At 40.7% G+C, this 15,879-nt stretch overlaps 2 protein-coding genes across 2 annotated transcripts in view; both read left to right on the top strand.

Moving 5' to 3' along the window:
* LOC116336284 (NACHT, LRR and PYD domains-containing protein 1b allele 1-like) overlaps positions 1-15,879 on the top strand; it is a 147,492-nt gene that overhangs the window by 101,225 nt on the left and 30,388 nt on the right. The gene's annotated exons all lie outside the window — the stretch shown is intronic.
* On the top strand, positions 3,082-3,569 carry LOC120438737 (focadhesin-like). The gene is made up of 2 exons (XM_039609163.1): positions 3,082-3,204; positions 3,319-3,569. Exons 1-2 carry the CDS (start codon positions 3,100-3,102, stop codon positions 3,484-3,486), a joined length of 273 nt encoding a protein of 90 aa, XP_039465097.1. The 5' UTR covers positions 3,082-3,099; the 3' UTR covers positions 3,487-3,569.

Below are 15,879 nucleotides of genomic sequence, written 5' to 3'. Positions count from 1 at the left end.
TCTCCATGTTTAGCACTTTGACAAAGGAACAAAGAGAAATTCCCGCGTCTTCCACACAGTTTTCTCTTTGTGAACACGGACAGTGTTTCTTGTACCCAGTTTGTAGGAGCTGGGATTGGACTCCACCACAGCAGCCTCTGTGTGGGATAGATGCAGTGCTCTGTAGTATAAAGCACTCTGTCAGTGAGCTGGTTTCATTCATTCAGTGGACTTTGCATGCACAGTGCAGACAGTGTGAGCTTCCAACACCAGGATTATTCACCTTCCCGTCCTTCTAATGAGTAATAATCACTGACTGGACTCTTCATAGATGTTTCTGCTCAACAAGCTGATAAAAGTTCAGAAAAATAGAAATATTTGTTTTTTCAGCTTCAGTCACATCACATCAACTTTGCTTGTTAAGATAAATGAATGCACTTTGTAGCTTTGCAGTGAACGAAGCCTCAGCTCGACGCTCCACTGAGTCCCTGTTTCTCCAAAAATCAGCAGGAGTCTATGGCGTTATTTTTGTGCCGCTATTCTGAGCGCACGTAAAAAAGGTTTGCAGGTGCAAGTGTTGTATTTTGAGGAGAAATTTATTTTGAGCGAAGAAAAGCTGAATTTGAGTGAACAAAACTCATTGCTGCGTGCAAAAAATATATTTCAGTGTTTGCTATTATCCACACACACACAATAGCAGCCCCTCTCCATCAGTTTTTGCATTTGCGCCGCTCATGAATGTGTTGCTCAAGCTCTCAACATTTCTGCCCGTATGCGCGCCAACTCTTTCTGTACATCGTTATATTTGTGCCACAAAACCAGCCAATCACAGACTTGGATGCAAAAAAATCTGATTGGCTGTTTTGGTCTCCAATCAGCTTGAAGTGACAAAATGCAATATCCCAGAATCCATTTCGTCCAAAACTCAAACGAGGCAGTGGCGGAGGAACACAGAGTGGCGGAGTTTGAAATATTACTCTTTCTGGGTCACAAAATAAACTTTTAAGATATTTTCATGCGAGAATGTTGCTGTGTAAACTTCAAATACCTGCTCGATTCATCAAGACATCACATATTTGCAAAAGTGCTCTAACGTTCTCGGAGATGCCTGTTACCCACCAGCTGACCGCATAGCTGGACTGGCCATTGGGCATTTGCCCGGTGGGCCGATGATGATTTTTCATTTTTATGTTTGTGTGTTTTTGTAACGATATAAACAATGAAAGGTGGTGGATTAGCCAATTGGTCATGATCAACTCTGGGCTGGACCAATTACAATACATCCGTATTGAGAGGAAAAGGAACGCGATTCGTCCCGTACTTCAGCTAGAATGAAAAAGACACAAAGCTGGAGTTATTCTGTCTTTACGTTGCACAGCTGCCTCTTCTCCCCTCATTCTCTCCCCCCTCCCTCTCCTGTTGCTACTTCAATCATGAAACTGATCAATGATCAGCTGATCGTCTCTCTTGTTTGTTTATCTCCCACTTTGCACCAGAAACAGGAAACCAGCGGATGTCGCGCTAAACAACAGCAGCACGTTCAAGCTTGAGGAGCTGTTGTTAGAATTTATTTAATATTAATTTCTACTATCAGCTGATGTTTGCTGGAGCCACAGCTGTAAAAGCTGCTGGTCATGATATGGGTTTGGAAACATGAAGGTGATACAAATCATGCATATATACCAACAACAGTGTACATCACTGTCACAACAGCGTTTGTTTTAGTTCAAAGGCTTTATGGTTTTTCATATAATACCTGGTGGTGTAGTCGGTGATTTTTTTTGTCAGTTCAGCCTTTTATATTATGTTTAACCCGAGTGACCACCCGGTCAGCTGGTGGGTAACAGGCATCTCCGAGAACGTTAGAGCACTTATGGAAATATGTGATGTCTTGATGAATCGAGCAGGTATTTGAAGTTTACACAGCAACATTCTCACGTGAAAATATCTTAAAAGTTTATTTTGTGACCCAGAAAGAGTAATATTTCAAACTCCGCCACTCTGTGTTCCTCCGCCACTGCCTTGTTTGAGTTTTGGACGAAATGGATTCTGGGATATTGCATTTTGTCATTTCGAGCTGATTGGAGACCAAAACAGCCAATCAGATTTTTTTTGCATCCAAGTCTGTGATTGGCTGGTTTTGTGGCACAAATATAACAGTGTGCAGAAAGAGTTGAGCGTGCACGGGCAGAAATGTTGAGAGCGCGAGCAACACATTGCGAGCGAGCGCAAATGCAAAAACTGATGGAGAGGGGCTGCTATTGTGTGTGTGTGGATAATAGCAAACACTGAAATACATTTTTTGCACGCAGCAATGAGTTTTGTTCACTGAAATTCAGCTTTTCTTCGCTCAAAATAAATTTCTCCTCAGAGTCCAGTTTTAAATATTTCCGTACAAATGTCCAGAGCAGGTACACGTGACTGAATGCAGAATGATCAAAGTCTTACAAAGTTCAGTTCAAACAGAGAGACTGAGAGGCAGCTCCACTCGCCTCTCGCCTAACTTCCTGTCTCTGGCAGACTATCAAAATAAAAGTATACATTTGAAGCAAAAGAAATCAAACTATTATTATGTCAGTCTGTAAGCATTGCTTCCCATATAATACAACTCTAAGCAAGTGAGCCATAACTTTATAGTTTTAACCTTTAACCCAAACTATGTGTTTTTTATTTTATGTGTGTTAAAAAGAAATAATTGATGAAATAAAACGATGATTTTATTTGATTATTTCCTTTGTTCTAACCAGCTGGTGCACACTGTCCATCGTCCCGGGGCCTGTTACACCTGCTAACATGTACATGCAGCTTTTTTAGCCAGCATTAGTGAAAACCTGGGAAACCCTCTGGATGGATGCTACAGTACAAATTTAGCAAATCATTGAGCTGTTTCGTTGTTTTCACAAATGCTTATGTTTGCTTTTATTGTAAAACATTTGCAGCCATAAGAGTTTGCAATGATAAGAAGCTGTGTTTGGCATTTACTTGATTAAACGTGTCCTGGCACTTTTAATGCTTTTTTTTTTATATAATAAAAATAGTAACAAAATGAGAAGAAACACATTTTCCACTTTGTCCACGCTGATGTGTGTGTTAACCAGGCCTTACCAGCATGCAGGGGACATGGTGGCTGCCATTTCACTCACTTTAAAACAATGCAACAGACCAGACCTGGCAACCCCGGCTGCTCTCGTCCTGCAGGCACTACAGGAGCTGTGTCGAGCAGAGGTACCTCGTCTGTCTCCATTTGTCTCTTTAAATTCAGGAATCATCATGTTTCTGGATCATAACTTTTGAATCTTGTCCAAAGTTCTGGTCTTAAAATAAATCTTTCTTTCTCAGGTGGTGGATATTATCTCAGCATGGAGAACTGTTTGGCCTGAGCTCAGCTGTCACTCACAGCCAGGAGTGGTTCAAGCCATGGCTGAGCTTTTGGCTCTGGTGCCTCAGCTCACAGTTAAATCAGAGCAGTACGAGGTGCGTCATAACGTTCATGTTCCTCTGTGTTGAGGAGCTAACAGAGTGACACAGGAACTCCACCAGGTTATGTTTTTCTCTGTGGTTCTGTCTGTAAACAGGACTCTCACCAGCTGTTTGTATATTCCAGGGGTCGGCAACCCTAGGCACGCGTGCCACTGTTGGCACATGAAGGTTTAACTGATGGCACGCACGACCATAGCTGGACTGGCCATCGGGCATACTGGGCATTTGCTCGGTGGCCCGATGATTTTTTTTTTTTTTTTTTTTTTTTTGGTGGTGGATTGGCCAGACGCTGGTCGGTGTGTAAAAAAATAACTCAGTTGTTTGGTGTTGGCTATGGCGGAGCTTCCACAGATTCAGTAAAATTAACAAGTGGTGGAGGCCAGCAGGTGGATGAGGGAGAGGGGAGGAAGGAGGAGGAGAGACCCGAGGCAGCCGCCGGTCCGAGTGTCAGGTGAACTGAACTTCAGGTAAGAAGTTATGACCTGCAGTCTATCTGGGTCAGATATAAACCAAGTTTAGGTGGAGTATATTTTCGTTGTGCTGACTTTTTACAGTCAGTTACAATAACTCGTACTGCGTACTAGCTAGCATGACGGAGTTTCTATACAGCTGGGTGGGTGCTGTGATGTTACTGATAGTGAACTTTATTTTATTCACAAGGTTAGTTAGTAGAGTTGCCAACCGTCCGGTACAAACGGAATCGTCCTGCATTCAGAGAAATTATTACGCGTTTTGTGTTGAGCTGAGAAGGAGCACAGTTTGTCCCAGACTTCAGCCAGGATGGAAAAAGACACAAAGCTGGAGTTATTGTGTGTCTTTGCTGCACAGCTGCATCTTCTTCTCTCATCCTCCCCCCTCCCTCTCCTGTTGCTACTTCAACCATGAAACTGATCAGTGATCAGCTGATCAGCGTTTCTCTCGTGTTTGTTTATCGCCCACTTTGCGCCAGAAAGAGGAAACCGCCGGATGTCACACTAAACAGCAGCAGCACGTTTAAGCTTGATCAGCTGTTGTTAGAATTTATTTAATATTAATTTCTAGTATCAGCTGATGTTTGCTGGAGCCACAGCTGTAAAAACTGCTGGTCATGATATCGGTTTGGTTATCTGGTGAGAGGGAAACATGAAGATGAAACCAGGAGATGTCCTTACTGAATCATCAGAGCTGAACAGGTGATGGAGAAACAGGTTTACCTTTTAGGTGACATGAATGAGTTGAAGGGAAGTTATGAGCTGTTTCTCAGAGACAAATAACACCAGGATCCTTTTCTATGTAGCTGACAGGTGGTAACTGTGCAGGGGCGGGTCTAGCAAAGTTTTGCCAGGGGGCCAGGTAGGGGATTACCGGGAAAGGGGGGCACAAAGAAATACTTTCTTATTCTCATTTAAAATGTCTGGCTGTTATTAAATAATTATCTGAAGCTTACAACCAAAGTTTTCATCTGATGTAAAATGTATAGAAATCATACATATACCAACAAGACTGTACATCACTGTCACAACAGCGTTTGTTTTCATTCAAAGGCTTTATGGCTTTAATATCTGGGGGGCCGGTCTTTAGTCAAAATGCATCCATAGACTCGAGACACAATGCATTTTTGGGACTTTCAGGTGTATGGACCAATGTTTTATTTTCTGATCAAACCAGAAATCTTTAATGAGCAGCTAGATTTGTCTCTCATTAACTGGCTGAGTTAATGGCAGTTAATGCAACATCGAAGCAGCTGGAATCTACAGCTGTGTGTGTTCATGGAGCTGCATTTTCACCTGCTGGACATCACTACCTGACAAGTTTAACTGTCTTCAGAACATTGCAGAGGCCTTATTGACAGTATTTGGCTCTACATATCTGTGTGAGCAGATTTTCTCTCACATGAGTGTCCTCAGGTAGCTGTCTGAATGCTGGACACTTGGAGACCTGTGTCTCTGAGTGGGAGACCAGAGATCACATTAACATGTGTGTCTCTGTATTAACAAACATGCCATATTGGCCCAGTTTATTTTGTGAGGAGACCATAAATAGCATTTGTATTTTCTGTTGTACAGTTCATTTGCTGTTATGGATAAAAAGTGTCTTTTTTTTGTTTGAAAATAGCTGATAACTATTCGCTGATAGCCGCCAACATCTGCAAACAAATATAATTCTATAAAGTGGTTCTATATAATGTGTAACTGTTCATATAGAGCGTTATTAAATTTACTGCTAATGCAATCATATGGCACACTGACTTCTGAGGAAATTTTAAATGGCACTCGCCATCAGAAAGGTTGCCTACCCCTGGTGTATTCTAACCTTACTGTAGAATCACATCTCTACATCATTGTGTTTGGTAGCTAAAGTTAGCACATCAATGTAAAGTTGGGTAGAAGCACAAAGTACAGACGTGTGAGGGTCCAGTCCTCAGAGTCCTGCTCTGCTCGGACTTCACAGGGTCAGTAACTAATAAATGGATCAGCGAGTGTGAGCATCTTTTTAAAAACAGAAGTTTTGCTAATTTGTTGCTCTGGAGGATTCAACACAGTGCAGCAGTGGCCGTCCCAGCAGATGAATCCTAGACCATGCAGTGCTGCTTGTTGGAAAGCTCTCCTCCTCTCTAACAATGCTATGGCAGTACAGCTTAGGTTTGCAAAGTTGCATCTAAACAAACACAAGACCAAAGACCAAAACCAAACATACCATATTAGTACAGGACGCCTGATAGCAGCTGTGCAGCATGCTGAGGTAGGGATGCTTTTGGGTTGCAGCCACAGGACCTGTGCAGCACCTTGCAGACACTGAGTCAGCCACAAATTTCTCTGCTGTGTGAACTTAAGCTTAGTGAAAATCGGTGAATGTAAAATGAAACCAACGGCTAAACCTCCTTAGGAAACTCAACTCCTTTGGAGTCAGCACACCCATCATGATGACTTTTTACTACGCCTTCCTGGAAAGCATCATGACCTTCTCCATCACCTGCTGGTTCCACTCCCTCAGCCTTCATACAGGAACAGACTGCAGCACACTGCATCTAAAATCATCGGCCTGCCTGTCAGAACTCTGGCTCAGGTTTTCATCAACAGGCCCTCAGACAGGCAGCCAAATTCATCAACGACCCCTCTCACATTCTTCACCCCGCATTTCAATGGCTCCCCTCTGGGCAACGCCTCCGCTGCATTTCCTGCAGGACTGAGAGGAGGAGGAGCACCACCTTTGTCCCCAAAGCCACTCTGCTTTTTAACTCCAGCCGATAAGAACATTTCCCACACCAGAAACATAAACTACACTCTTATACTACCAACACTTTACTCACTTTTAGTCACTTACAGTTATTTATTCACCTTTCAGTCACTTTAATTTTAAAACTGTGTAATTTTAAAACTGTATATTCTGTGTATTTATTATCTCACTCTCATTGTGCTTATCTTCAACGTCATGCTGCTCTGGTGTTGGTTAATTGCCCCTTGGGGATAAATAAAGTCTCTGATTCTGATCTTGTTTTTTATATTGGTAGTTTGATAGGTTTTGTATTTGTATTCTTTTACATCATATTAAAATGTATAAATAGATAGATTTAAATATATTTGTGTATTCATGTCTGGATTGTGTTTGGTTTTCTTTTATTTATTTCTGCAGTGGTTGTGGTGTATTACTATTTAGATTGTAATTGTGTATAAAGTTTGATTTGAATGAAAGTTACACTCCAATGCTTTCAGTGTTGCTGTGTTGAGTGTTTGCATGTTTAACGTTTGTATGGAAGACACAGAAAGACATTTGGCTAAAGAAATCTGTGCTAGAGTGACTTTAAAACAATAAATAAACAGAATGTAAATAATGATGTTTAGTATTTAGGAAGGAAGCTGTTTCTACAGGATCCTGATGGACACTCAGAGGTTTTAGAAAATGTTCTCATTAGTTGTTTGCAGCAGAATATCAACCGATGTGAACCAAAACAACAAAAGTGCACAAGTGTGTGAGACTACAAATTATAGAATCAGAACTGCTGATTTCATTACTCTTAACTTTTAAAGGCAGGTTTTGTATCTGAGAGCAGGGACACCTGCTGTGTTCAGTGTGACTCGTCTCTGCAGAAGGTCAGGGCTCTGATAGTTACAGTTAGCGGGTGACTTACTGGGCAGGTGGATCCTGAGTGTCTGTTGGAGTCAGGGTTCATTATGGTCCTGGTTGCTACTGGAAATAAAGAAACAAAAGGAGGGTGTGTTGTTCAGGAAATACAGACTGTAGCTCAGCAGGTAGAATTACTAACTGGAAGGTTGGAGGTTTGATCCCTGGCTGCTCCAGTCTGCACGCCACGGTATCCTTGGGCAAGATATGGAACTTCCTCTCCGATGCATCCATCATAGTGTCATTGTTAGAAAAAGAAGTGCTTGTGTGTCTTGCTGCTCCTCCACAAAATGAACTCTTCAGTTTAGATTTGATTAAAGACACAGCTCAGCTAAACACAACTCAAACTAATCTACACTATTTTTCTTTATTACGCAGCATTTTTATAACTATTTCCAGATGTTTCTAAAGATGAAAACAGAATTAAACTCCAGCCTGATCCGTTTCTGAGGTTCCTGACTCTGAACGTCCCTCAAACGCCTCTCTGATCGTTTCCTTCCGTCGCTTTTACTTTCGCTTTCCTGGATGTTGTGGCGCAGTTGATCGTCTCCATGTTAAGGTAATGTTAGCAGTCTGTACTGTTTCCTGGCAAACATCAGCTGTGTGCAGCTTAGTTTCAGCATAAATCTGCTTCGTTTTAAGTGAGCAGTAGCGGTTTTTGATACGGGCGGTTGCCCGGGGCGGCATCGTGGTGGGGGGCAACATCACAGGCATCGGCAAAAAAAACAAACAAAAAAAACAACAAAAATTGCCCGCACTCATGCTGCCCCGACATCAGCCAGCGCATACTGGGCATGGCACAGGCACCGATCGGTTTTCTATCGCCCATTTCCTGGGAGTAAGGGCGCCCTTCGTTTGCGAGGTGCGCCTGCTGCTTGCTGCACAGGGAGGAGAGGGCGGGGCGGCGGGGGATTCTCTGGCTGCCTGGAGCAGCATCTAATAACCAACTCGCAAAATAAAACAAAATAAAAACAAAACAACAAACACAAAAACACCAGACATTATGAGAGGGCAGAGGGAGAGGCTTCGTTTTATGTGAGATCAGAGTCTGGGAATGAGACAGAAACAGTTAGTTGATGATCAGCAGCTCAGAGTCGATGTTACTGTGGATCCACTGACTGATGACTGTAGGCAGCTTCTCCTGCCTCCATCAGTCTGTGGATGTATGGGCTCAAATTGTGGTCATAAATATTTTGTACTTGTAAATCAGGATTTGTAGGTGTAAAAAGATTTGTGTGTGGACTTAGCCAAGAAATACGTGTGAAACTCTGCACTCAAGTTTCAAGTTACAAGTACGACCCTATTTTTCTTCCTTTCATCTGATTGGCCAGTGTCATTGGTGTGTTGTGGAAATGACAGTCTTCATTACAAAGCTTTCTTCGTTATGAATGAGCATACATGTTTTTATTGAACATTTGAAGAACCAACAAAAAAAACCAGAAACTCTTGTAGAGGACATAAAGTCAGAGATAGAAACGACAAGGAGCAGGTGCATCTAGTAGAGCTGCTGCAAAAACCCACAGAGCCCAGCAGCCAGCGCAACAAATTCTGGATCCTTTGCTTTTAGTTAGCAGTTAGCATTAGCAGCACATGCTCCGTCAGATGTGAAAGGACCTTTATGCTGCGCACTGTGACTCACAGCAATGGTCCCGGGTCAGCCCTGACTTTGTGTTAAACTAATCCTAAAGTAATAATGGTATTTCTAACCACTGATATGCCACAATTTTATCCTTTCAACAGCTACTGAAAGTTAGGGGACCTAGCTGCTATCGGATATTTATATAGAGATCATCCAGCTTCAAACTGTATTACCCTTCAAGGACCTGCACTTCAAAAAAAGCTCCTCTCCAACAGCCAAACCCATCTGTTCTCTGATTGGATAGTTACAATTGTGATTGACATTGACCAATCAGATGAAAGGAATACAGATACATAAAAATACACTCCAAAAATAGAAGAGTCCTTGAAATGTACAAATGTACAAAATGTTGATAAAAAAAATTATAAAAATGGAGGCAACACTGCCTATAGTACAGTGTATAGAATGTATGAAAAGATCTTTACTGCAGATACTACTATGGCTCTGCAGATTTTTTATTTTATTTTAACCTGCGTCGCCTCACCTTAAGGTTGGCAAATCTGTCTATCACTTTTTGGTGGTCAACTCTCTCAAGCAGTTTAACAGTTTCTGTTTTGCCTGTCACTGTTCCCTGTCTGTTTCCTTACCTGGTTCTTCCTGACCGTAAACTTTCTCCTCACGTTCCCCTCTTTCCTCTTTCCAGTCATCCAGGAAAGGGTTAGGCAATGCTGTGATTGCAGACATTCCCCAACTCTCTGTGAATGGGACTCATGGCCATTGATCAGTGGTTGTTGATCAAGGGTCATGACCTCCCAGCCATTGTGCAAATGTCCTATTCATAAGATCGGGGAAACCTGCAGCCAGCTGAGACTGAAGGAGTCACCTGGATGAGTGACGAAAAGTTTCTCCCACTGAAAACATCCAGATGAACAGAATCAACTTTTGGGGATTAAAATGTGTCTGAATTAATCAGTGGGTGCTGAGTGGGTCAGTCAGTGTGTGTGCTGGGATGATTTGTGTTTCCTCTGCAGGTGAAGGTAGAAAGTGTGTGTGAGCTGATGGGAATTGAGCAGCATGGATCAGTGTGAGGACAGAGAGGAGGGAGTCCCTCCCTCTAAAAGCACTCTGTGTGGGGAACATGAGAGCCAGACCAAAGCTCAGAGGTGAGATGACCATCTCTAACTGTCCATGACTCTTCTCCATGTCACAGCTCAGCACTCACATCACTGCTCCATCATTATTCACACTCATACCTCTGTGTGTGTTGTTTTAAAGCCCAGAGCTGTGGGGCGTACCAGGCTCAGCTGGACATAACCCTAAAACTAATCCAGAACCTGGACCTGAACCCAGCTGTGTGTCTTTAAAGAGCAACGAGTTGAAGGATGTTGATATAAACTTTAAAGGCTGTTCTTCTGCTGCTGAGAGGTAATGTGTGTCTGGATGTTGTTCCTGTATTTTTGAATAAATCCTCATGTTTAATATCAGCTCAGCTCTTTTTCACACACATTTCTATGTTGGTATGTGAAGCGGTGTGTGTTGGAGTGTTTCCACAAACACAGCAGTCAGAGTGGAAAGAGTGGATGTTGTAGGAGGTGTTTGTGTAGTGAAGAGGCTGAGTGTCTGTAGGACTCCAGCTGCTCCAGCAGGTGTCTCCTTTGGGCTTTGCTTCAAACACAGTGTAGGGAGGAGCTTCCACTCAGGTGTTTCAGGTGTTGCTGGATGGAGGAGGACAAATAGTTTTTCCCTTCAGTGACACTTCAGCAGCTCAATGTTCTGGGGAGATGTTTGTCTTTATGAAGGTTTATGGATTATTGTTCTTACTTTGGTTAAACTGAGCAATACATTTTCCATCTAACATTTAAAGTAAATTTCCAGGTGAAACAAAGATCTGCAGCTGCAGCCTCTGTGATGTTTCAGTCTGAAAGTAACAAATTCAACCAGAGTTCAAACAAAGGCTTAATATACGTGTGTGTTTGCTATAATGCCAACAAGTACAAATAGGTGTTCTTACAGGTCTTAATCACAGAGCTCTGATAAGTCTGGTGACTTTCACAGTCAGCAGTTTTGCTGCCTTTTATTCAAAGTCTCCCACATTCATACAGAGCTTTTAACACCAAACTCCTTTACAGTCCTTCTCCTCTCACACACCATCACACGACTGATTTGTCTGCAGCAGCTGTGTTACTGCTAGTATTTTATTATGTGTGTAATCTCCTCATATTGTTCCTATGGTTTAGTTTGACTTCCTTCTGCAAACTCAGCTGCTCTGTTGCTGATACACATCTCCATGAATATGATTGATCAGATGCTGCCAACACCATGTGTTTCATGTGAACGCTCAGCTGAAACCCTGGGTTGACTTATCGAGTTAATAACAAGCTTGACGTGACTGTGAATGCTAAAGTGAATCCAGATAAAGGAAAGAGACCCTGCTAATGTTGGACTCACTTCTTAGTGTAGATCCCAGGAGGAAGTTCAACATAGCAGCCATTCTCTGTGCGAGCTCGACCAAACCTGAGACCACAGTGCAGGATAATGATTATCATCTGTCTCTGTCAAGGACATTTAAAATCCGCAAATAACAAAAATAATTATATTTGATCATTAAAAATGTGTTTTCAATTAAAAAAGCATGAGCACACTGGTGGATTACAGAAACATGAAAACTCGTTAACAGTAAAGTTAATTTAGGCGTAAACAAAGAGGCAAACATACTTAAGTAGAAGGACTGATGTTTGTGTTCAAATACCCTCTTAAAGCTGAAATACTGATTCAACTTCTTTACTCAAGTAAAGGTAAAAGAGTCCAGGCTCTGAAATGTACTCACAGTATTAAAGTCAAAACTCCATCTTTGAAGGAAATTTCTGCCAGTTTTTGTGCAAAGTTACCTGAATTTCTACCTCCAACATTAATATGAGAAAATTATCTGAACTTTTATTCTAATGAATGTAATCAGCTTGAACATTTTGTAGCACAAAAGTAGAAAAACCCCAAAGGGAACTAGAAAAATTTGCATTTCCTGCGAAAATGCAGTGTGGATGCTGTAATGCTGAAGCTGTCTGCTAAAAATAGCTGAAAAAGCTGAAAAGTTGCAGAAATTGTAAAAACTTTGCAGAAGCAAAGGAACTTTGCTAAAATGTAATTACTTAGCAGAACTGCAATATCTTAGAGGAAACATAATACTTGGCAGAAATACAATAGCATAGCAGAACTTAGCAGAAACATTGTAACTTACCAGAAACACGATAACTTCTCAAAAATACAAGAATTTAGAAGAAATAGTATAAGATAACAGAAAGAACATATTTAGCCAAACATTCTTAAACATTACAGAAATACTATGATTTAGAAAAACAGTACAACATAGCAGAAATGCTGTGATTTACCAGAGACACTGCAATATACTATGAATATTGTAATTTTAAATAAATACTATGTTTTAGCAAAAATACTCCAGTTTAGCACAAATATTATAACATAGCAGAAATAGTATTCTATAGCAGAAATGCTATATTTAGAAAGAAAAATATAATATAGTAGAAATACTATGATTTAGCAGAAATCCTACAATATAGCTTAATAACAATGATTTAGAACAGATACTGTGATTGAGCAGAATAGTAATAACTTAAGTGAAAATATTGGAAAGGTAAAATGACAAACTGAATAAAAAGGAACATGGTTAAGTTCGCTCAAAACTAATTTTTGTTCACCTGTGAAAAAAAATAAAATAAAAATACATTTAGAAAAAAAAACAAATAAGAACAGCCAACAGATATACACAAAATCAAATATAGATACACAAATCACCAAATACACAGAAAATCAAATATGCATACACAAATGTACAGAGAGAGACACACACACAGGGTCTATGCCAGTCAACCAGTCTGAATATATTATATTTTTATCCAACAATGAAATGCTGCCCTAAAAAGGGTCTTTGTGTGTGTGTGTGTCTTTCTTTCTCTCTCTCTCTCACACACACACACACACACACACACACACACAGCAGCAGCATCAGCAAGTGAACAGGGGCTGTTAACAGCCAGTGTTGCCAACTCCTCAGTAAGGAAAATCGCTATTGGTTGTCCTAAAAGGCGCTAGAAGTCGCTAAATGACGTCATCACCTAATTTGCATAATTGGTCATGCTAATATAATTGTAACCTATGTTGTTGGAGAGAGAAATAACATCGTGGAAGAGACATAAAGTGAGTAAAAAACGTCCTAAATGCATTTAGAGTTTATTTAGAACTACAAATTAAATTTCTTTTAGCAATTATTGTTTTTTTTAATGTCACAATTCCAACCCTGCTCCTTTATCTGGGCTTGGACCGGCAAAAATGACCCGAAATAGGCACTCTGGTGGAGTTACTTTGTGTGTGTGTGTGTGTTTATAAGTAGTTTTAAACCTTGTGATCCACAAAACAGCATAAGAGTAAAAGAAGAACTGCCTGCGTTACAGCACCCGCTGCTTGTTGAGAGTAAAAAAGCGATCACGCTTTCACGTCTTTTAGCGACTTTCTTTAGAAAAAAAAGTCGCTAGGGGGTCTGAAAACTCGCTAAATATAGCGACAAAGTCGCTAAGTTGGCAACACTGTTAACAGCATGTTTCTAGGTCAGTCAAACAGCTGTGAGCTTCTCAATTTGAATCCACCAATCAGAGAGGCTGTGTACTTTTTCCCGCCAAAACTGGTGCACCAAGTGCAGGCTTTTACACACGCAACACAGAGAGAGACAGGAGTTTTTGCAGTCTATTTCTCATAGTCAGGACTCCCCTCAAACAAACAGACATAAATTCCTAACCGTAGGGGCTAAAACGGTCATTCTTAGACCGTTTTGTTCAGACGACATGGGAGAATCTTGAAATGTTGACCATTTAAAATAAAAACATGAAATATTATAGATATATGACATAGATGATTGGCTGGCTGGGAAGCCACGAAGGTCCCAATATGCAAATTTGAATGTGCCAGGCCTCAGATATGATTGGCTGGCTGGGAAGCCATGAATGCCCCAATATGCAAATTTGAATGTGCCAGCCCTCAGATATGATTGGCTGGCTGGGAAGCCATTAAGGCAACAATATGCAAATTTTAATGTGCATACCCTCAGATATGATTGGCTGTCTTAGAAGCCATATAAAAAGCAGTAAAACTGTACTATGATTTGGTAGAAAAACTATAATTAATCAAAAATACTATATTTGGCAGAAATACTATATTTAGCACAAATCTTATGAAATAGCAGAAATAGTATGATTTAGGAGAAATGCTGTGTTTAGCACAAATACTGAAAAGCAGCAGAAATGCTATGACTTAGCACAATCGTAATAAGTTAAATAGAAAAATTGGAAAAGCAAAATGGACAGCTGAAAAAATCCTGAACATGCTAAGGGTCCCTCAAATGTAATTGTTAAATGAAAAAAAATCAGCAAAAACAAAAGTATAACAATCACACAATCACAAATATGTACACATATGGAAACACACATGTACAGAGAGACACACAGGACCAAATTCAGTCAACCAGTCTAAATATATTGAATTTAAATCATACAATAAGATGCTCCCATAAAAACTCTCTCTCGCCCTCTCTTTCTCTCTCTCTCTGTCACACACACACACACACACACACACACACACACACACACGCACACAGGGAGAGAAAACCAAGTTTCTAGGTCAGTCAAGCAGCCTGGGAGCTGCTAAATTTGAATCCACCAATCAGAGAGGCTGTGTACTTTTTCCCGCCAAAACAGGTGCACCTGTTTTTACACACACGCAGCACAGAGAGAGACTGGATTTCTGCAGTCTATTTCTAATAGTGAAGACACCCCTCAAACAAATGGCTATAATTTCCTAACCGTAGGGGCTAGAACAGTCATTCTTACACCGTTTTGTTCAGAAGAGATGAGGGAATCTTCAAGTGTTCACGATTTATCATTAAAATATGAATTATTGAAGATATTTGACTTCTAATGCACCATAACTGAGTAGAGGCAAAGCGAAACTTGCCTTGACTTGCCCTCGAACAACGCTTTCTAACTCTAAATCTATTTGGAGTATTGATATCATTCTTTCACCGTAAGAGACAGCAGGCTTTGGTGAACAGTCATGGAAATTTTCAGGTCTGTGTGGAAATCCATCAAAAAGATATGACGAGAGAAAAAAGTGCCTCATTTCCAGAGTTTGAAATCTGAAGAAATCTGAGCGAGGGACAAATTTCCTACCCTCAAACAAACCCAATTTATGGCCAAATGGTAATAGGTGAGAAAAAAAATTCTTGAATTGTGAGCGTCAGGAGTGTCTGAAGATATATTGGCACAAGCCTCATGTCTCAACTTCGCTTCGTTCGGGAGATATGACGATTCGAAAATGCCTCTCATTACAGAAATCAAGCGGTGATTTTAAATGAACTCTCCATTGACTTTCTATGGGGATTTTTGAGACTTTGTGTTGCTCTGAGGAGATTTGCCAAAATTCTATAAATCTCACAACAATGATAGTGACATTTTCTGAAAGCCAGCAAAAATACCTACGTTTTGATGTATAATTTGTGGGGGTTGAGTGAAAATTGAGCAAGTAGCAAGAAGTTGTTCGGACATAAAGAGAAAATTGCGAAAGGTACAGTGGCTCACACAGAACCAACTGCATAGCAACCATAACAACACATGTATTTTGTGAAAAATCACAAAGATAAAACTCAAAACTTAAAGAGGGATAAGATGAAAATGGTA

Source organism: Oreochromis aureus, linkage group 3, assembly GCF_013358895.1.
Source record: "Oreochromis aureus strain Israel breed Guangdong linkage group 3, ZZ_aureus, whole genome shotgun sequence".
Taxonomy (NCBI): domain Eukaryota; kingdom Metazoa; phylum Chordata; class Actinopteri; order Cichliformes; family Cichlidae; genus Oreochromis; species Oreochromis aureus.
This window is presented reverse-complemented; position numbering and strand designations above follow the sequence as displayed.

Coding starts and splice junctions, on each gene's coding strand:
- LOC120438737 (XM_039609163.1), top strand. CDS start 3,100: ATGGTGGCTGCCATTTCACTCACTTTAAAACAATGCAACAGACCAGAC. Junction 3,205..3,318: donor AGGAGCTGTGTCGAGCAGAG/GTACCTCGTCTG, acceptor TTTCTTTCTCAG/GTGGTGGATATTATCTCAGC.